The sequence below is a fragment of the Eptatretus burgeri genome, chromosome 1 (assembly GCF_056783735.1).
Source record: "Eptatretus burgeri isolate ZD-2024b chromosome 1, Ebu_testis_v1, whole genome shotgun sequence".
Classification (NCBI taxonomy): Eukaryota; Metazoa; Chordata; class Myxini; order Myxiniformes; family Myxinidae; genus Eptatretus; species Eptatretus burgeri.
In genome coordinates, this window is record NC_140961.1 from 38,393,735 (window position 1) to 38,417,188 (window position 23,454).

The 23,454-nt window shown below is 46.3% G+C and overlaps 1 protein-coding gene across 2 annotated transcripts in view; it reads left to right on the plus strand.

Annotated features, from left to right (window-relative positions):
• Positions 1 to 23,454, plus strand: part of ARFGEF3 (ARFGEF family member 3) — a 175,899-nt gene that overhangs the window by 106,553 nt on the left and 45,892 nt on the right. The window contains exons 23-28 of one of the 2 annotated variants that reach the window (XM_085879999.1): positions 3,706 to 3,882; positions 5,511 to 5,655; positions 5,803 to 5,949; positions 7,252 to 7,361; positions 16,645 to 16,795; positions 22,725 to 22,853. In XM_085879999.1, coding sequence (XP_085736125.1) covers positions 3,706 to 3,882; positions 5,511 to 5,655; positions 5,803 to 5,949; positions 7,252 to 7,361; positions 16,645 to 16,795; positions 22,725 to 22,853 — 859 coding nt within the window. The remainder of the gene's footprint in view (positions 1 to 3,705; positions 3,883 to 5,510; positions 5,656 to 5,802; positions 5,950 to 7,251; positions 7,362 to 16,644; positions 16,796 to 22,724; positions 22,854 to 23,454) is intronic. The other variant, XM_085880010.1, reaches the window with a different exon arrangement.

Genomic DNA, 23,454 nt, shown 5'->3' on the forward strand with positions numbered 1-23,454 from the left:
AGTGGTTTCTCTGAGTCTCTGAAAAATCCTCTATCTATGTGCTGATGATTCCACCCTCTGCCATGACATCTCACATCCTTCAGACAGATGAGCTGCAGCCTCTTCCCCCTCTTCAGACCGAGAAAAAAAGATCACAAACGTGTCAAACACTTGGAATATGTCTTTCAATCCTGCCAAATCTCACACTCGCACTATCTCTCTCCGTAAGGACCGTCTAGCAACCCCCCCCCTTTCCCATATACTTTCTGAACAAGCCTCTTAAGGATGTTCAGTCATTCAAATTCATGGGTCTTACTATTAGCCATGATCTTTGACAAACCACATTTCAACATTAGCCTCCAAAGCCAGCCACCAACTGGGCATCCTCCATCATACAAAGTGTGGTGTACTGGGCACCTCTACCACGACATTACACAAAGTCCTTCCTTGGCACATCTGAACTCTTATTCAACTACAAGGCCTTCATCCGCAGCTTGATTGAAGACTGTTCTCCCCTCTGAGCTGGCTCCCCTGCCTCATATCTTGCTTTAGCTTGATGCTATGGAAACAAAAGCCATCAAAATCATTGGAATCTCCCACGCTGAAGCTGAGTCTATGGGGTTATCACTTCGCCATCACAGACAGGTTGGTGATCTCTCTGTCTTTTACCGCCTCCTTTCTGGTCTTGCACCCTCTGCTCTTTCCGTGCTTTGTTCTCCCCCCCCCAACCCCCATCCCCCCTCCCCATGTTTCTGCAGGGCTCACATGGTCCACCATCAACCCTCTTCTGGTAAAACTAACCAAATCCAGGATCACCTCTCACCTCCACTCATTTGTCCCTCTGTTTTTTTCCCACTTGTGGAATCAACTTCCACATTCTCTTCCATCTCATTCTTCCCTCAGGTCTTCAAGATATCTGTTCACCGCCATCTCTCATCATCCCCAATCCAAACCATGAACTTTTTATACCCACATTAACCCCACCTTAATCCCTCCTAATTTTCCAGTTTTTCCTTGGAGTTTCCTTCTCCATGCATGCATGTTTTGCATACTGGTTTGGTTTGGTACGTCCTGATCCATTCAGTCTACTAGCTTTTCCTTGAGCCTCGACCCTGTATCCCCAAAAAACGGATGAATCATTTGGGGTTACACAGAAACCAAACGTTTAATGAAGAGCTTGACAGCATAATACACAACAGACGGTAACATATCAATGTTCATCATGTAGTTCAGGGTTTTAAGGCAGATAAAACAATATCAAAAAAATTCTTTCCCATTCTTCCCTCCAGGCTTTCAAAACAGCTGTTCACCACCACCTCTTATCTTCCCCCATCCAAATCCTCGATCTTTTCTACCCCCGATAATCCACCCAAGCCCACTTCCATCATTTCTCCTGCTTTCCTTCCTGAAAGTCCCTGAAATGTCCATCTTCTCTTCGCCATGTTCCCCGTCCCATCCCCATCCCTCTCCCTTCCACAGTTCACCTAATGTGTCTGTTCCCCACTGTTTTGTCCCTTCCACTCCCGCCCCTCTTGTCTCATGCCTCCTTGCTGTGAGTTGTGTGTTAGCTCTCATACGAGCCTCGACCAAGGTATACAAAAAAAAAAACAACAAAAAATAATTGAAGGCCTTGTGTTATTGATCTGACATAGGACCGTGCTGAGACGAGGTGTTTTTTGGAGACTTTAATTCTAAGAGAATGGAAAACATATTGGGTCACAGGCCACAACGGCTTCCTTTTTTTCAAAACTAACCAAGCAGCAAGATTTTCACAAAGGAGGGATTCCACCTCGTAGCATGGAGTCGCCAGAGTGATGAATGGCATGGAGCACTGCCACAAGGATTGCAAAAAAGACAAACTTGCAAGTGCAGTGAGTGTGCCCCAAACAAAGGATGCACATCACATTGATTCAGCTTCTCCAAGGAGTGCTTTAAAACCGCTGCAGTTTTAAAACTCCTAAGGAGGGTTTGGCACCAATTTCCAATGACCGCAGGTTTTGACTCATGCCGTGGTTATACTATCCCAAATCCAAACTGTGCACCAAGCTGACATGCCAGAGGTGAGAAAACTGTTTATTACAAGTCAAAATGAGATGGGAAGGACAAAGAAGCAACACACTGATAGTTCTTCATTCAGGTAGAAATCCTCACACACCCACGAGACTCCATTAGTTTAAAGTGATGCTTTAACCACTCACGCCACAAATAGTAAGACAGGGATAGAGGTCACAAGAATGAAAGAACCTGTTTGCGCAGAGTGGCGATGTCTGGCAGTTAGAGAGAGACAGAGAGAGAGAGAGAGAGAGAGAGAGAGAGAGAGAGAGAGAGAGAGAGAGAGAGAGAGAGAGAGAGAGAGATAGATAGATAGATAGATAGATAGATAGATAGATAGATATGATGGGTTTAGGTTTTTAGGGTTAGTGGCGACCAGCCAACACACATGCGGGTTTCTCCTTGCCCGACACGGAATGGAGGAGTTCACGAAGTCTCCTCGCCCCTCTCTTTCTCTCTCTCTCTCTCTCTCTCTCTCTCTCTCTCTCTCTCTCTCTCTCTCTCTCTCTCTCTCTCTCACTCACTCACTCTCTCTTGTTGGCAGCACTCTCCATCTTTCAACTTGCTCTGCAGGACTAGAACTGCACTCTCAGTGTAGAGCTGACGAACGGAAATATCAAACTGAACTCCCACCTCTTTTGACTCAACTCTTGATTGACTCCACTTTCCCCACCCTTCAGCCTTTTATGACTCCTCGACCATGTATTGCTGTGTCCCCATTGGCTCGCCACTCAGCTTCTTGCGGTTTCTCACCTCCGAGTCCTCAAGACCACTGTCTCGGCATGGCTCTTACCTTCCTTACGCTTACCTTCCATCTTGCCTTTCACCTTCCTCTTGACGGGGCTTGGTGGCTTGCAGAACGAACAAAATTTGTTAAAGTAACACATAGACAGACGACGAAAGGAACAATTTAAAGGATTACTGTGGGAGGTTTTGGACACATTACGGTGGGGGAGTGGTCATGTTTATTCGCTTCTGAACACACTTCGACACATGTCCGATCCATTTTATGAAGAAACCACACACTTCTGCTGCACGTTTATTCATGACATAACTAGTATATCTTACTCCCGTTACCCCCTATGACTGTCCCCACAACAATACCATTGGTGAAGTGCAAGGCTCTCCATCAGGAGAATAATTGTCAACATTGATTCCACTTTACCTGCAAAATAAATGCTTGAAGAAATTTTCAGAACAAAACTCCAGGCCAAACATTCCAAAAACAATGAATGTGTCATTGGCTTCATTAGACATCACGTGAAAGAGGGGGTAATGCATACTGGGAACTGAATTGTTTATTTTTCTATTTGCTAAATTCCTTCGTTCTCTTTTCTTTTGTTTGTTTTTTCCATAACAGTTGAGAGAAATTTCTACTTTACACCATTATGCCTTCAAAAGCATTCAAATGCTGTTCCTTCATCTTTCACTGTTGCAATCACTATACTTTCAGCATCTCATTATATCAATTTGCATTTACTGAACTTCCTCCTTCCAAAACCACAACCCTTCTCCATCCATGACCTCCACCTGTTGCTTCCTCTCTCCAGCTTCTAATTTTGAAGTAATCTCTCGGGGATGGCACAGGTAGCTTTGGTAAGTTTGTAAATGCTTAAACATATGATGTGCCTCGTATGGCACTGAAGGTTGCAAAAGTGATTAATTCCCACACAGGCGGCGCTGCACTCGGAGCGAGCTGTGGCTCAACGTGCTGTTGCCTTGTTGCACGACTCCCTGACGGAGGTGCTCGCTGGACGGCCTGAGACCTCACATTTCCACACACACGAGCTTTTCCTGCGTCCATTCCAGCATCTCATGCAGCTTGGATGTGATGACGATATTCAGGACCAGGTAAGAAGGTGCTAGCTGTTCCTGCCATCAGCCTATTTGTCAAAGATTGGGAATATCTACCCTCTTGTCATAAAGCCCGAATTCATGAAGTTTCCCATGGTTAGTTGTTTTCCTACAAGCCAGAATTGAAATTGCTGTGATTGGAGATCTTTTTATCTTTCAACATTGAGAAAAATCTTGCAAAATGATCTCCGAAGAAAGATTTTCATGAGACGTTGTTTTACTCTTAATTGCCAGAATTATTTATTCTCACGCTTGCCAAATTCTGGTTTGCACATATGAGCGGCCATGGGAATCGAACTCACGAGGAAGAAACAAGTCTTCAACCACTCTTTCAAACGTCCATTATTAGTAACTTAACAACCTTTGTAATTCTTGGCCTTTTTCCTTCTCGAAGATGGTAATTCTTGCGCTTCCATCATGAGCCTCGATCTTATAAGAAAACTAGAACGTGCACTCATAGAGCGCATACCTTCGCCGCCACTACTTTTTTTGTTCTAGGTATGAGTGTGGGGAACTGGTTTCATATGAATGGTCTTATGACACAAACCACATATCTATAATGTCATGACCCCCCCCGACTTTCGGGGACTACGGACTAAACAACAATCAACTCACGTCGTTTTGGCGAGTCTTCACTCGCAAGCTCGGTGAATACAACGTTTCAAAAAGAGAAGGTAATCTCGTTTGATGCTGGTTTCATGCAAATCGAATAAGAATTGACTGAGTTATGCCGAAAACCGCATATTTTTCAAGGGCGTGACCCCCCCCCCCTGACGTTTTACCCCAACCGGTGACGTGTTATGACGTCATTGTGTCACAAGATTGGGCATTAAATTCTAACCATTTTGGTGCTGGGTTCATGTAAAGCGGACAAGAATTGACCGCGTTATGACAAAAAACGCATATTTTTAAAGGTCGTGACCCCCCTGACCTTTGACCCCTAACCGGTAACAAGAGTATGGGCGTCATTGTGTCATATTGCATATCACAAGATGAGGCGTTGAATTCTGAACATTTTGGCGTTAGTTGCATGCAAATTGAATAAAAATTGACCGTGTTATCGTAAAAAGACGATTTTGACCTTTTCTTGACCTTGACCTTGACCTTTGACCCGAACGATCCCAAAATCTAATCGAATGCTTCCTGGCTAATAACCAATCATCCCACCAAATTCCATGCAATTCGGTTTAATTCTTTTTGAGTTATACGAATCACAAGATTACAAATAAATAAATAAATAAATAAATACACGCCAACCAAAACATAACCTTTCGCAGAATGCGAAGGTAACTACAAATATGGCGAAGACGTACTGAGAAACAGAATCTGCTTTAATGTTGGATTTTGCACTGGAAAATGACTATAATATATCATCATCATGTTGTCACGTGGTCAACATCGGTTGAAAACGTAATCGTTTTCCTTCACACCTCTACTCTTTGTAATCCTGCGTATCTTGGTCATTCTTCATGCGTTGCAGCCTCCTTCGTGCAAATCATATCATTGGTGAAAGTGCTATTTGATTAACTGACCTATATCATGGACCTGATGTATGAATCTCGCCGATGAGAGAATGATTAAACTGTGTTTATAATGATTTTTTTTGTCACCCTTGGATTAACTAGGTGGTCTCTTCAATTGTGGAGTTGGTGGAGGCAAGTGCCAGCTGCATCCAGTCTGGGTGGGGCCCACTATTCAGCGCATTGCGTACTATCCATGCCACACGGCCTGAAGGGCAGGCCGATCACACAGCGCAGGGACCTCTGCAGAGTACGGCAATGACAAAACGATCGCGTGTTCTCAGTTGAGAACATCGCAAACAATGTTACAACCTGCATTGATCCAAAATTATGATTATATTTGTGGTCACAAGAATGATTGTGGATAAAACAAATTCTGATAATTCCTCTTCCACAGTGCGGTGGTGTTTTTCTCTCACAGGCCAACCCCGCGCTCCCGTCTTCGACGTGTTTGAGGCCTTTCTGGACACAGGCAGTGTGCAGGTCTTCGCCAGCGCTGCTGTTGACTGCATCCTCTGCCTTATCAAGTTTGTGCAAGGCCTGGGTGAGCCGTGGTTTTGTAACCAGCTACTGCAGCACCCAGTATAGTCATTTCACGTGTGTTGACCATTTTCTGCCTGAGGTTGTTCACTTGATCTCATCCTATAATTTGGTGCTCATTGATTACTTGAGCAAATGTTACCGTTCTTATAAACAGATCAGCATCCTTCATAACTGTCAGGCATTTGGTGATTGGGTAAAGACCAGGCATACACTTTTGCATTTCTTAACAATTTCCCATTTTGGTTAAAATGCATGTCAAAGTCAATGTGTTATTCATTCAAAAGTGAATCGTGCAACATTGGTCAATCTCTCAGGAAATACCCATCAAAACAAATATCAGAAACATTGCTCTCGTATACTCTGCACTAATCTTTATATAATGGAGCTATTGTATGGATGCATGTCCGAGCTTCACCTATTGGTTGGACATCTGACCTGACATCACCCACAATTGGAACCTAAAATACTTAACCCAAAGTACCCAGAGGAACCAGAAGTCCCCAAGGACTCCAAAGACCCCAAGGACCCAAAATACCCCGAGGACCTAAAAGACCCAAAGTCCCTGAGGATCCAAAATACCTGAAAGACCCCAGAAGACCTTAAAGAACCTGAGGACTCAAAATAACGAAATGACACAAAAGACCGAAAAACTCAAAAGACTGAAAAGACCCCAAAGACCCAACGGGACTATCCAGGACCCGTGGAAATTCTGCATCATGTAAAATGTGTCTTCAGGTTACACACACACACACACACACACACACACACACACACACACACACACACACACACACACACACACACACACACACACACACACACACACACACACACACACACACACACACACACGTCCTCAACACCCCTCCCAACCCCGAGTCCTCAATCCTGGAGGGGGGAGGGGGGATGCAAATTGTCTATGTCAATGTGTATCATGCAGTGCCACCTCCAGGTTTTCCCTGGTATTACAAGTCCCCACCTTTTACAGGACAGTATTCGTGTCCCCACATTTTCTAATGCAGTGAGGTGTTTTGAATTATAAGCAGTCGGTATGTTTTTGCTTCATGCAAGTAACACAGGGAGTTTTTTTTGCCTTTATCTGGTTGGCACAGAGAGATATGCATCAGAAGAACGTGTTGCATGCTTGGAACAAGATCCCCCATAGGGCGGGTACTCTGTTAGTGTTATGTAATGATAATGCGGACGTATCATCAAGATTTTACTCTTACAAGAAGTAAGATCATTCCTGAACATCGATCAGTATGTTCAGTTGTTTAGCAATCTTTTCATATTTTCCATTTAGGTGATACTGATGTCAAAGAAGCGATCCCAGGCCCAGCATCATCCTTGAATGCTCCATCATCGATGGAACTTTGCCTTCCGGCACTTGATTACCTCCGGCGCTGCCACGAGGTATCATTTTCGAGTTTGGATTATTAATTATACTTCTCCCTTTTATTCTCAAAAAATGAAAAAGGTTTACCTGAAAAACCATCACTCTTCTCATCTCCTTATGCCGTTTAACTTTCCTTCGCTCATTCTTTATTCATTTACTCCTTAATATGTCTGTCTTTCTTTCTTTCTTGCTAAATGCTTTCTTTGTAATATTCAAAGCTTCTTTTAAAATTTTCAAATGTGTCATCTCCTTTTACTCTCTTTTTTTCAAACACCTCACTCCTCTGTCCTCCAACTTTTTCTGACAATCTCACAAGCCTGCACCCCTTGTCCCATCATTGCGATCCGACAGCACTACTTTCCTTCATGTTTTCAACAACCCTTCCTTTCAATCTGGTTGCGATGTGTATTCTTGTTTGGTCGAATGGTTGAACTTTGGATCCAGAAGAGAAATCCTGTCTGCCGTGAGTGCTGGCTGACGACTGTGAACCCATTCCTGCCACCACTCTTCACTGTGTGTCCTGCAGTCCCCCCACTTACCATGTGTCCTACCCCTCCAAAACCTGACTGTGTCCTGTATCTGACCCCCACTGTGTGTCCTGTCACCCCCCCCACTATGCGAAGAGTCCCCCCGCCCCCCCCCACTGCTGTGCAGCCTGCGGCCCCCACACTGCGCATCCTCTTCCACCCCCCCCACTGTGCGTCCTGCAGACATCCTCCCACCCCCACTGTCCGTACTGCAGAACTTTCCCCTCCTTTGTGTGTCCGGCAGACCTCACCAACCCCCCTCCATTGTGGGTCCTGCCGCCAACCCCTCCACTATGTGTCCTGCCCCTGCTACAACCCCCACATCCCGCACCCCACTGCACATCCTGCTTCACCCCCCTACCCCACTGCATGTCCTGCCAATCCCCCCACTGCATGTCCTGCCCCCTCCCCACCCACTGCGTGCCCTATCGCTCCCGCCTCACTGCACGTTCTGCCGCTCCTCCCCCTTGGCCCACTGCACGTCCTACCTCCCCCTAACCCCGACGACATATCGTGTGCACCCTCCCCCCTCCCCCCCACATACTGTGCGTTCACATGGGGTATCTCTGTGAATAGCTATTTCTTATTGTACATCGTCCACACAAATGCCTCCAAGACATTTAGAAAACCACCGGCAGCATATCGCTACACAACTAACTACCTGATGTTGTCTGCTTTTGTCCACCCCATCATGAATATGGACACCCAGCAGGATGAAGAACAAAACCTGTCAAAGGGTGGAGGAGCTCCTTGTGAGCCAACAGCCATCCATATCTTGTGCCCAACTGTGTCTGCGTACATCCTCCTGCAGTTGGATTACTTCTTATTAGGAGGTTGGTGGCAGGATTTGCACTCCAGCCACCGTAAAACCCTTCATTCCGCAAAACACAAAAACGCAAAAAGAATCTGAAAACCCACTCCATGGGAGCAGCTTCCCTTCCCTGTGCAGCTTCCCTTCACAGGGCAGCTCATCAGATGACGGAATTGGGGCAAAGCCTGCGGGACCCACAATCTTTGATGATAGGAGGGAAACCACGGGGTAACATTTCTTGGTCGGATTGCGAGAGAGTGTATCGGGGTAGTGCTGAGGTGTCGTCCACCAGACGGCGGTCTCCTTGGGTTAACCAAAGGCAGCCCCTTCGGGTGGGTACCTGGAATGTCCCATCCCGAAAAGAGGATGATCACCTGTCTCTGTTATCATCTGAGCTCAAGCGTTTGGACATCGGTATTGCAGCTCTCTCTGAGGTTCGGAGACCGGATTGCGGTGAGATCATGGCAGGTGGTTACACCGACTATTGGTCTGGTCGCTCTAATGGTTACCATTCCCAAGTAGTTGCTGTGGCTGTGTACAATAAACTGACCCCACTGATAATTGAGGTAACACCTGTCAATGAGCGTATTATGAGACGAAGGATTCGTCACTCCTTATGTGCCATTTCCCTGGTCTCTGTATCTGCTCTGACTGAGGCGAGTGATCTCACCGTATTCTATGCCATGAATTTTATGCCACGCTCGCGTCTGGTTGATCAGTGCTCCAGGCGAGATACACTTCTAGTATTGGGGGATTTCAATGCATCGACTGGAACTGATAGGGATGGTTATGAGACATGTGTTGGTCACCATGGGTCTGGAACTGTGAACCATAATAACACTAAGTTGCTTGACTTTGCAAGAAGTCATGGACTTCGGGTGACTGGTTCATGGTTTCAGCGCCCACAAGCTCATCGCTGGACTTGGTATTCCAACGCTGGCGGTGTGGCAAAGGAGATTGATCATGTCCTCATTGATGGTCGTTGGAGGATGATCCAGAACTGCAGGGTTCTACCGGAGTGCTCAGTTCCTCAATACTGACCACTGGCATGTTGTTGCAAATCTTAAGTTGCTACTTAAATCCAGGAGAATGGTACCATCCCAGCCTTGGCTGGATGTTCGCAAGCTCAATCATGAGAGGGTAGCTGAGGAGTTTGTGAACAGGCTAAGTGGAGATTTGGGGGGTCTGAGTGCTTTGGGGGATCCTGAAGAGTTGTGGAGCGCCTTCAAGTCCACCATCCTTGATGTTGCTGGGAGATGTCTTGGAATTCACCTGAGGGCGAAGAAGAATTTTGTCTCAAGGGACACTGGACATCATTGACCAGAGTCGCAGGGCCAGGCTGAATGGCAGAGCTGAGCTGTTGAGGGAGCTGAGGCATAAAACTGCATGTGTACGAAGGGTGGACAAGGAGGCCTATGTACGAGGAATCTGTGAGGGGGTAGAGCATCACCTGTGGTCAGGTGATTCTCATCCTGCTTACAGGGGAATTTACGCATTGCGTTCATCCAAGCCCATCCCTCGGTGTGCTGCAGTTAGAGCAGAAGGTGGTAGGCTCTTGACAGAGGAGTCCGAAGTGAAGGCCCGCTGGACCAGTAACTTCGAGGGGTTGTAACAGGCTGATCCACCAGCTGTCGAGTTGGACGTCAGGGGTGTTACAATCCCTGTTGCTGACCCTCCAATCAACTGTGGTCCACCTTTGTTTGTAGAAACACAGGCTGTGGTGAACCGGTTGAAATGGGGTAAAGCTGCAGGGATCTGTAACATCCATACTGTGCTTCTCAAGGCTGGTGGAAATGCTGCACTCATGTCGTTGCATGCAGTTCTTTGCTCTGCCTGGAACACAGACATCATCCCAACTGACTGGAAGAGGGGCCTTGTTTTTCCCTCTCTGGAAAGGGAAGGGTGATCGCCAAGACTGCAACAACGACCGAGGGATGATACTGCTCTCAGTGCCGGGCACGGTCTTTGCTCGGATAATTCTGGAAAGGGTTCGCCATCATCTGCTTAAGCACCAGCGTCCAGAGCAGTCAGGCTTTACACCAGAGGTCAACGATTGACCGTATCCTTGCTCTTCGGGTCCTCACCAAACGCCGATGAGAGTTTCGGCAGGGGCTGCTTGCAGCCTTTGTTGATCTCTGGAAAGCGTTTGATTCAGTGAATCGGGATGTCCTCTGGAGGATTCTTGGTCTTCGTGGGGTGCCACCAAAACTGATCGATCTGATGTCTGAACTATACTCTGGTACTGAGAGTGCTGTGAGATGTGGTGGTACCAGCTCTGACTTATTTCCAGTTGTTACTGGAGTTTATCAGGGGTGTGTACTGGCCCCCACACTTTTCAGCACTTGTATGGACTGGATTCTGGGGAGGATGTCGGAGAGATCAAGCTGTGGTGTATCGTTTGAGAATGTCAAGATTTCTGACCTTGATTTGTCAGATGATGCAGTCATCTTTGCGGAGACTTTAGACATCCTTTTTGGGGCCCTCGAGGTGCTGAATGAGGAGTATGAGCCGCGGGGGTTACAGGTTTCCTGGGTCAAAACTAAGATCCAGGCATTCAATGACATCTTGGATGCTGCTATCCTGTCTGTACCTGTTTGTGATGAGGATGTTGAGGTTGTGGATAGATTCACTTATCTTGGCAGTGATATTCACGTAAATGCTGGCTGTGAGTCAGTGGTCATTAGACGTCTGGGTCGGGCCAGGGGAGTCATGGATTCACTGGATTATGGGGTGTGGCGCTGCCAATACCTGTGCGGGAGGACAAAAGTCGGAGTCTTCAGGTTATTGGTGCTTCCAGTCTTGCTCTATTGATGTGAGACTTGGACTCTGACCAACGATCTGAGACGAAGACTTAATACCTTTGGTACCTGGTCTTTTTAAAGAATCTTTTGCTATCGCTGGTCGGACTTTGTGTCCAACGAGCGGTTGCTGACAGAGACTCAAATGAGATGTGTTACCTGCATAGTCCGTGAGCATCAGCTGCGGCTGTAGAGACATGTGGCTCGTTTTCCTGACACTGATCCAGCTCACCAGATTCTCTCAGCGAGGGAGTCTCGTTACTGGTGGAGGCCAATGGGCCGACCACATGCCTTGTGGTTGCACAAGGTTGATCAGCATCTCTAGGAGATGGGGATGGGCCTGGCATCTGCCTGGGGGATGGCCAGACGGAGGCACCTGGAATACCGGCGGAAAGTGGACGCAGCGATGCGCTGCTCTGGTACATGCTCACATACCTGACCTGATAATGAAGTCTCTCTCAATACCTCTATTTCTGCTAACTTGGTCAGGTATGGGAGCATGTGCCAGAACAGTGCGTCACTGCGTCCACTTTCCGCCGGTACTCCAGGGGCCTCCGTCTGGCCATCCCCCAGGCAGATGCCAGGCCCATCCCCATCTCCTTGAGATGATGGGCAACCTGCTGCAACCACGAGGCACGTGGTCAGCCCACTGGCCTCCTCCACTCATGAGACTCCCTCGCTGAGAGAATCTGGTGAGCAGGATCAGCGTCAGGAAAACGAGCCACATGTCCATACAGCCGCAACTGACGCTCATAGACTATGCAGGTAACAAATCTCATCCGAGTCTCTCAGCAACCGCTCATTGGACACAAAATCCGACCAGCGATAGCCAAGGATTCTCCGAAGAGACCTGGTACCAAAGGAATTAAGTCTCCGTCTCAGATCCTTGGTCAGAGTCCAAGTCTCGCATCCATAGAGCAAGACTGGAAGTACCAAGGACCTGAAGACTCGGACTTTCGTCCTCCCGCACAGGTACCGGCAGCGCCACACCCCATGATCCAGTGAATCCATGACTCCCCAGGCCCGACCCAGACGTCTATTGACCTCTGACTCGCAGCCAGCAGAGACATGAATATCACTGCCAAGGTAAGTGAATCTATCCACGACCTCAACATCCTCACCACAAACAGACACAGACAGGACAGCAGCATCCAAGATGTCACCGAAAGCCTGGATCTTAGTTTTGACCCAAGAAACCCGTAATCCCAGCGGCTCCGACTCCTCATTCAGCACCTCGAGGGCCCCCAAAAGGATATCTAAAGTCTCCGCAAAGATGACTGCATCATCTGCAAAATCAAGGTCCGAGATCTTGACATTCCCAAACGATGCACCGCAACTTGATCTCTCCGATATCCTCCCTAAAATCCAGTCCATACAAGTGCTGAAAAGTGTGGGGCCAGTACACATCCCTGACGAACTCCAGTAACAACTGGAAATAAGTCAGAGATGGTACCACCACACTTCACAGCACTCTCAGTACCAGAGTAGAGTTCAGACATCAGATCGATCAGTTTTAGTGGCACCCCACGAAGACCAAGAATCCTCCAGAGGACATCCCGATTCACTGAATCAAACGCTTTACAGAGATCAACATAGGCTGCAAGCAGCCCCTGCCGAAACTCTCGTCTGCGTTCGGTGAGGACACGAAGGGCAAGGATACGGTCAATCGTTGACCTCTTTGGTGTAAAGCCTGACTGCTCTGGACGCTGGTGCTCAAGCAGATGGTGGCGAACCCTATCAAGAATTATCCGAGCAAAGACCTTGCCCGGCACTGAGAGCAGCGTCACCCCTCGGTAGTTGTTGCAGTCTTGGCGATCACCCTTCCCTTTCCAGAGAGGGACAACAAGGCCCCTCTTCCAGTCAGTTGGGATGATGCCTGTGTTCCAGGCAGAGCACAAAACTGCATGCAATGACACGAGTGCAGCATTTCCACCAGCCTTGAGAAGTTCAGCATGTTTGCCATAGATCCCTGGAGCTTTACCCCGTTTCAACTGGTTCACCGCAGCCCGTGTTTCCACTAGTGAAGGTGGACCACAGTTTATTCGAGGGTCAGCAACAGGGATTGTAACACGCTTGACGTCCAACTCGACAGCTGGGGGATCAGCCTGGTACAACCCCTCAAAGTAACCGGCCCAGAGGGCCTTCACTTCAGATTCCTCTGTCAAGAGCCTACCACTCTCTGCTCGAACTGCAGTGCTCCGAGGGATGGGCTTGGATGAACGTAATGCGCGAATTCCCCTGTAAGTGGGGCGAGAATCACCTGTCCACAGGTGATGTTCTACCCCCTCACAGATTCCTCGCACATTGGCCTCCTTGTCCACCCTCAGTGCACGTACAGTTTTATGCCTCAGCTCCCTGAACAGCTCAGCTCTGCCATTCAGCCTGGCCCTGCAACTCTGGTCAATGGTATCCAGTGTCCCTTGAGAGACAAAATTCTTCTTTGCCCTGTGGTGAGCTCCAAGACATCTACCGGCAACATCAAGGACGGTGGTCTTGAAGGCGCTCCACAACTCTTCACGACCCCCCAAAGCACCCAGACCCCCCAAGTGTCCACTCAGCCTGTTCGCAAACTCCTCAGCTACTCTCTCATCCCTGAGCTTGCCAACATCCAGCCTCGGCTGGGATGGTACCATTCTCCAGGATTCAAGGTGCAGCTTTAGAGTTGCTACAACAAGCCTGTGGTCAGTATTGAGGAACTGAGCACTCCGGTAGACCCTGCAGTTCTGGATCATCCTCCAACGACCGTCAATGAGGACATGGTCAATCTCCTTTGCCACACCGCCAGCGTTGGAATACCAAGTCCAGCGATGAGCTTGTGGGCGCTGAAACCATGAACCACCCACCCTAAGTCCATGACTTCTTGCAAAGTCAAGGAACTTAGTGCTATTCTGGTTCATAGTTCCTGACCCATGGGGACCAACACACACCTCATAACCATCCCTATCATTTCCAGTCGATGCATTGAAATCCCCCAAGACTAGAAGTGTATCTCGTCTGGGGCACTGATCAACCACAAACTCGAGCGTGGCGTAGAATGCATCCTTCACGGTGAGATCACTCGCCTCAGTCGGAGCATAAACAGAGACCAGGGAAATGACACCTAAGGAGTGACGAATCCTTAATCTCACAATACGCTCGTTCACCGGTGTTACCTCAATTATCATTGGGGTCAGCTTATTGGACACAGCTACAGCAACTCCTTGGGTATGGTAACCATCAGAGCGACCAGACCAATAGTAGGTGTAACCACCCACCATTATCTCGCCGCAATCCGGTCTCCGAACCTCAGAGAGAGCTGCAATCCCGATGTCCAAACGCTTAAGCTCAGATGATAACAGAGACAGGTGATCATCCTCTCTTAGGGATAGGACATTCCAGACACCCACCCGAAGGGACCGCCTCAGGTTAACCCAAGGAGACCGCCGTCTGGTGGACGACACCTCAGCACCACTCCGACACACTCTCCCGCCATCTGACCCAGGGATGTTACCCCGTGGTTTCCCTCCTATCATCAAAGATTGGGGGTCCCGAAGGCTTTGCCCCAATCCCGTCATCCGGTGAGCTGCCCTGCGAAGGGAAACTGCACAGGAGGTACTCCCACGGAGTGGGTTTTCAGATTTTTTTGCGTTTTTGCGTTTGGCGGAATTAAGGGTTTTACGGTGGCCGGAGTGCAAATCCTGCCACCAACTTCCTCATTAAAAAAGTAACCCAACTGCAGGAGCACGTCCGCAGACACAGTTGGGCACTAGATATGGATGGCCGTTGGCTCACAAGGAGCCCCTCCGCCCTTTGACAGGTTTTGTTTTTAATCCTGCTGGGTGTCCATATCCAAACACCCTCCTCACCAGAAAACCTGGTAGGGGAGACGGTTTAGTCGCCGACAACCCGACCATGGAACAGGTTAGTACAGGTTTACATGGTACCTGTAGCAGGTCACAGATCGAACCTGACCTGACAATGACAATTCTAACTTGTATCAACTCATAATTCCCAATCCCAACTCTGTTTTCCTCATCTGTTGTGGTTTCAACTGTCGTGATGTCAGCTGGCTGGGTGTCGGCTCTGCAACAACCAGCTGAGGCATTGCTGCTTTCTGCAACTTTGTGGATTTAACACAATCTGTAAAGTTCTCAACTAGTGTGTCCTCCCTCCTGGATATTGGCATAACTAATTTTCCATCCAGCCTCTCCTGTTTTATATCTGCCTCTCTTGGTTCTGATCATGTTCTTGCCAAAGCACTTGTATCTCTCCGGCTGCTGTGAGGGAGCAACCTCAATGCCACAGAATATGATTGTTCACACAAGTCAACTGACAGGGACTCTAATTTGCCACTCAAAATGATTGAGCTACCATCTCCAGACCATAGTATCTCACATTGATTCCATCAGGGAATACTTGAGCCAAAACCCAATTCATTCACCAGTTTATCCATCTTGTCTCGGCTATCCTATGCACCCTCTCAGCTCTAGTATACTGAATCCTGTGCAGAGGCTGTGTGGTGAAGCAGCTTGCTTTCTCAACAGCGAATGGTCACTCCACCAAGGGCACCTTTTAGTAACTGTGTAAGGTTCACGACAAGTGTGTGTCCTTTGTTTGGCAAGCCAGGAAACGTGCTTTTGCAACTCTCAAGGGTGAATTCTTCAACCTGTCTTCCTCCTCAAAGTCATGGTGCAACCTTGTCAAGTCTGTCTCTGATGTATGTTCTCCCTCCTTCGCTTCCTTCAACTCAAACGGCATGACTGTTTCTCCCTCCATCAGCCTGTCCTTCAATTATTTGAAATGCCTTCGGTGTAAAATGTAAAATATTGTCAGACGACTCGTCGTTATACCATGTACATGCATGGCTAAAATTGGGCCAAAGTCAATGCTCCATAAATGGCATTTGTCTTTTTTTATACATTCTTTGCTTCAAGCCTTATAGGGATCTTTTAGAGTATATAAATCACCTGGAGAACAAAGACATAAGTAGACATGTTTGCTTTTGCATAGGTCACACAGACATTTGTGAACAATGGATAAACACATGTGTTGTATGGGATTTGAACCTCGGTTCATGTCATAAGCCTGGGGTCCAGATGGAAACACGAATTGGTTAACCCCAAAAGACATCTTTCAATCTTCAACCCAAAATTATTATTCCACTTATTCCCGTTTGTCTCCTCAGTTTCTCACCAAAACGTACGAGATGCCAACACGACCTGTTTTCCAAGCCCCCCGTCTCACCTTCGCACTCTCAGCCTCAACTTCATCCTCGGGGACTGCTGAGGAGAACCCTGATGTCCTCGACTCTCCAATTGACATTGAAGATGGCTCTGGTTGGTTATGCAATTTGTGAGATGTCATTTTGTCTGGGGGTTTGGTCTGCGGAGGGGGGAGGGTGTTAGAGAAAACAGGGAACAGGGAACAGGGAAAACCTTATTTGATTCCAGGCCAGCCACTGATGAACTGATTACAAAGAACACCTTATACAGTTTATAACTAGAGAGTTAATAGTACACCTTACCCCACACAGTGTTCATTTATATATTTCAATTGATTATAGTTCAATTATAGTTAAAAAATAATGATTTTAAAGGTCGTTTAAAAAAAAAAATTCCGGAAAATTAAGTGCCGTTGATGGGAAAAACCTTATTTCGGAAATATACAGGGTGTCCCAAAAGTCTGGATCCATAGGCAAAAATTTATTGAAAAGTTTTATTGCAGGAAATGCTCAAATTGATGGTCTTGGACTTTGTGACACTTGTCTATACGCTGAATACAAGGACGTTGAACATTTCTGAACCTAAAACGTTTAAACACTTTAACAGTGGCATGTGTTATTGGATGCTTATCAGGATGCTTTCTATTGAATTCGGCAGCAACTCCTCGATGTGAAGAATCCTGTCTTGTGTACATGAGAATGAGTTCAATTCGATCTTCAATTGTTGGTTTCAAAGCCATCTTGTGGTCCACTAAACCAACGACTTTTTTGGCAAAGATTGGAAAAAAATAGGGGAGAGATGAAACTTGGTGGGAATCTTCTTTGGACCTTATAGAATGTCATACTAAAAGTCCCCGCATGTCACATGTGAGCTAACGTCACTATTATATACCGCAAATGACGTCATTACCGTAAAATGCACTTTTAGAGACTTTTTCATACTTAATCTAATTGTTCTCGGTCACAAACACTTGCAGTAAATCTCACAGGATCAACAAAGGTATCAGTTTTTGGCCGAAGGCATCACTGCTTATTGTTTACATGCTTAGTTTTCTGTTTCGCACCCCCTTGGTCGAGGTTGAGGCTGAAGGTTCATCCGAATAAACATCCGAACTCGCGAGATCCTCCTCTTGTAAACCTGTGTCATCTTCATCATATTCATCGTCAGAACTATTGTCAGACTGCACAAGCTCACTGGATTCTTCACATTGGACCTCACGGCTTGGCTCATCGTCCACTTCTTCATCAGTGTCTGGTTTTTCAGAATTGCTGCAACCACCACCGCGACACTGACCACATAGCGGTGAACACTGAATGCCAGCTTTCCTGCATCTGCATCATCACTCACATTCAGTCTTGCAGTTGCATGAAATCAAATTTAAAAGAGTGTCTGGGGCTGGACGCTTGTGCGTAAGAATTGGATACAGCTGTCCATCGACTAAATCCCAACCCCATTCTGTCGGTGGTATATCACAACCTAACCATTGTTGAACCTGATGATAAACACGCATGGAATGTTCTTTTGCTGCTGCAGACGTAGGTGGTAGGGATGCGAGCTTGAGTTTGGAATGAATTGGACACTTTGCAACTGCTTTCATAAAACAGTGATATCTGTGCTTGTTCAGGGAAGATGTTGTTCTCAGAGCTCCATAAAGCGCGAGTAGGAACTCTTCTCCAGCAGATGTAACGGAGCATTCTGATGATGAGGGGTTATTGAAGACTTCCAAGCACGTATTTAGATCTGGACGCTTCAGTAGTAGCTCGAATGCTTTCTTCTTCCCTTGTCTATAGAGAGCCAAAGTGGTATCGCAACCAGTAATCGCATGCAGAAAAACAGATTGTGGGAGAATCCCTCTGGTAGACGACGCCGGACACGTCTGATATCAAATACCTTGTTAGGGGTTGTTCCGCTCCCGGGTTTAAAGAAGCAGATGCAATTGTCTGGTTGAGAAAGTTGAGTCAGCAAAATTAGTAAATCGCTATCTGTGCCTACAACTACTACGTCCTTATCATGTGACAGTTCTATTGCAGTGCGAACAATCATCGTATCGGCATCTGCCTCCACATTTGTTACTCGTATCCCCGCTTGTTCCAGCTGTACTTTCAAACCCTCAATTAGCCTGGTCTTGTTCCTTCCATTTGTCAAGAATCGATCTTGTCGAATGGTAATAGGCATGTCATCAGTGAACAATATCTCTGTGGATTCGACCCTTTTAGCTCTTCGATTGTGTTCAACGGTCTTTGTGCTACATACATCACCGTAGCTGTCAAATATGACATAACTGGTTGTACCATCGTGTCTTTGTACATAGGATACGTACGCGCTGTACACGTCACAGTATGTCCCATGTTGTGGCCATACGACCTGTCGCAGTAGATAATCTCTGTCTACAACGCACATGCTATCCTTGGGATAAGTTTGTTCACTTGCGGCGTATGATTCTATCACAGGGTATAGGACGGTCTTCTCTGTCTTTATCATGGATATGTCATCGAACAATGACAAGGGGCGAGGGGCTAACTCATACTCTCGGCATGAAGCGAAGTCCTCATCTGATTTTATCACCCAGATAATCCTGTTGAACAGTTGCATGATATTCATGGATATGATTTCGTCGCGCACTTTCACGGAGTTGCCGACGGTTGCCAATGGAAGGACCCTATCTTTCCGATGTAACTGAACATCACCGAAAGTCTTGCCCGTTAATTTCTTCATTGCTTCTGTACCAATCTCTACTGCGGAATCACAGTTGATGCTATCGTTGCCTACAACACCGGAACCTATTGACATCAATTCATGACTTTGTGGCAAAGGTGAATGGACTGTTAGCCACGCAAAGAGTTTTTCTACATCCTGTTTATCCCGAAATTGGTGATATTTCCTAAGTTCAACATGTTCCTCAGAAGTAGTGAAACTGACGCCACAGAACTCTTCAAAACGATGATTTAGCTCTGTACAGCCAGGCATACCGAGCACCCACCGGTTCAAAACACTGTCAAGTCATGCTTCGGCCACGTGTCAGGCCTCCAGACGTTTTTATTGCGCGCATCAAAACTTGTTCTATTGTCATGTCAGTCCAGACTCCCGCCCACATTTTATCACTACGTCGGATTGTGAAGTTACCCATGGACGAAAACTTCTGGAACTCTGCTGGTGTCATCTTGGCATCCAACTTGGACATTTGCTGAAGATACAAGTGAGCATATTTTGCATAAGCCAAGTGTCCGGCTGCATGGAAATGTGGAATCATTCCGCGAATCGTTTCGAGATGCAATTGCCAATCACCACATCGCTCGACACGTACAAATTCGCGCATAAGTGTTACCTGATTGAAATACTGAACCCAAAGTTTGGCTGTTCGGCTTGTATTCGCGGCTTGGAGCTCGACAGCCTCCAGCTTTTCAATGACCATGTTCAAAACAGTACTGTTGGTGATGTCTTCCATAGGTTGGTATTCATTTGTGACAGTTTCATGAAGGGAACCAAGTTGTGCACAAGAGTCCTCGTCGATTTCAATTTCACTCAAGAAAACGACCGCTAATGCTGCCTGGGTGAGGGGAGTTGGTTATACAGTTGGTTGGTATTGGTATTTGGTATTTGGCATATTGGTTATACAGTTTTCTCTTTTATTTATGCATTCCTGTAATAAAAATATCTGGTTTTCTGAAACAAATTGAGCATTGGCAGGTGTCGGTGTGCTTCAAAAGGTGACATTTCTTCCGGTGTAGCGACGTTCGCTCACACGTGATACTTGTGACATTTCGTCTGTTGTTTCTGACAGTCACAGGAAGGTATCCGTCAAGAAAACGGCTTGTTTTCCTAACAGATATTGAGAAGTCACAGGTATTAAGTGGTTTTATAAAAGTATGACGTCACTTCCGGTGTAGCGACGTTGGCTCACACGTGACACTCGGGGACTTTTAGTATGTTGTTTCTGATAATCACATGAAGGTACCTGCCAAGTTTCATTTCTCCCCTATTTTTTTCCAATTAAAAGTCGTTGGTTTACTGGACTATTGGATCTGAAAGAAAAAGAAAAATATCAAATTGTATATTAGGAAAAATGCCTATGGATCCAGACTTTTGGAACACCCTGTATATGCATGTATATCACAAGTCTTATACACCACATTATTTAATGTGCAATCAGGACGACAAATTCATAGCCTAAGTATGACTAAACGACAGGTTCGTTTTCCGATTTGTTGTTCAAAATATAACATTTAATTGAAATGAAGTTGCTCCTCGATCATGAAGTGACGGTTGTCGACACACCGACGGACAGACCGACAGAAGTGAACCAATTGCTTAAATCCGCTTTTCGGTTGTCATGCGCAGGGTAATGACCTATAACCCCAGTTACCAGTCTATGTGGCAGAACTACTCACATTAGTCATTGCTTTGGACTCTATCTATTCCAAATACTAATGAGTAATTGGTGCATCATCCTAAACCGAAGCGTAGTCCATTCATGCATGCTCCTCGGACTGCCTGTTGGAGTAAAGAAAACAAGTGGTTAGGAGTGGGTGAATTTACTTGTACGCTGCTGATATGACCGTTTTTACAGCCATTTTTCCCTGCTGTGCAGGGGTTGGGCTTTTTCTTGAGGCAATGTTTTATGGCCGGATGCCCTTCCTGACGCCAACCCTGGTCGCCTCTTACGACACACAGGGATATGGTACACCTATTCTAACCGGGGCATACACCGGGACCAGTACACTGGTACTCATTTCGACGACCTCGGAAGGATGACAGGCTGAGTCAACCCCCTGGTGTTAATTCAGCAGCCAACGGGGCTTGAACTCAGGACCCTGGGATCCCAAGCCACCACCCTAACCACTAAGCCAACACCAGGCTACGCTGCTGATATGAAATGCATTACTTTTGTGTAAATTCTGCTCTGACGCGAGGGAATCGTTTCCTCTTTCTACTGTGCTCAACTAAGTCCCCAGTAAGATAGGAGAAGGACGTTTCCTCTTTTTCTCACTCTGTTTTTGTTTTATTTCAAGATTTTCAGCAGAACAAGATAATGTTTGGTCACATAATAAACCTTGATTCAAGGCTTGATACTAAATAAAGCCAAGGAAATTACACGCCGCATAAGACAGTACAGTATTTGTTTTGAAAGGAATCGTGAGAATCTTTGTCAGCATTTCTTTCAAATGTAGTAAGAAGGAAATATATTTGGAAAGGTGATAAAGCTGTCATTTTAGCTTGTCTACAACGAAGTCGGGAAGAGTTGTTTAAGCTACAACGATGTCCTTCAGTCAGTCAGTGAGTCCTTCCTTCCTTCCTTCTGGCAATGGGTCCATCAACATTTTTTTTTTTCCCTCCTCCGAGGCGACTCAACGGATCGCTTTGAAACTCGGCATGATGATTCATGACGTCGATATGCAAAAACTAATGGAGCCTTTAAAAAAAAAAAATTCCATCCACGTGGAGATAATTCGCTAATTAACTCAAAATGTAATCTACGTTTGTATGTGCATCACATATCTTGAGATTCCATCATCTCACGAAATGTTTAATTGTTGTTTCATTTAAAGCTCTTTATTTAACCTCTTAATTACCCTCTCCAGAGGAGAGGGTCTTGCATTTGGGTCCGTTTGTCTGTTTGTCTGTCTGTCCACACAGAACGTGAGTAGGTGGATTAATTACATACTATTGAAAAACTTTCATACCCCTAAGACGTTTTAAGACCCTTCAGAATGTTAAGACCCATAAGACCCCTAAAACTCCCAGGTCCCTTCAGAACCCGAAGACCATTTACCCTTTAAGACCCCCTAGTGGGACCCTTTAGGCCCCCTAACACTCACTTAATCACTGAATGCAGTCCGACTATGACCGCCCTCCATCGGGAGCCGAGCGTCTATCCCACTTGGGACTGTTCATTGTACGTTTGAATCTATTTTATAAACATTCGTTTTGGAATTCTTTGTCATTGTACAGTTTTTGATGGTCATGCTATTGTAGTTGGTTAGCTGTACCATTTATATGTTGAAAATGTTTACAGCGGATCAATGAGAGCTTTGTTTTGTGGCAGGCTTGGTGAGTGTGTGGGCTACTCTTTTGGAAAACGTTGCTTACACCGTCTCCACATGTCCACGGCAGCACCAACCACCCACTCTGGCACTCCTGTTCCAGCTCCTACGAGATGTAGCGAGAGTCCCTGGTGTGTACACTTCACCTCACACGGATCATATTAATGGTATCTCATGCTGTTTTTACATTTCCCACCTGTGTTCAGGTGTCCTGCAGCCCTTCCCTCCCCCCCCCCCAAACCCGCTCACCTCATGTTAGTCCTTCATCCATGTACAAGTACATGCTGTGCCTCTCACTTTTGGTTTGTACACTGCACGTCATGTCTTCAAAATATCATTTAAATTATGGTTTAAATTTATTTTAAAATTTGCTGTGTTTTAAAAAAAATATTTTAAAGCTGTTCATGTCAATGTTATTGAGATGATAATTGAAACGTAGCACAAGGCCAAACCATATTTGGGGGAGAGAAGGATACATTGTCAGAGTTTTGCTGGGATGTTCGAGGCTGTTATATAATTCCAGTCTCAACATTCCTGAAGCACTATGAAAGCTTGTTGCTTGGATTTCTCCAGCAAGCCTATAGAACGTAACGGCTTGTGGGATTTTACCGAGATCTGAACCAGCAAGAATAATGGGCACTCCTGTGGCCAACCAACGGATGAGGAACCTTGGTTGTCGCTTTCTTGGGCAGAGTATTGAAAAAAATCACTATTCAAGGTGCCAGACATTCT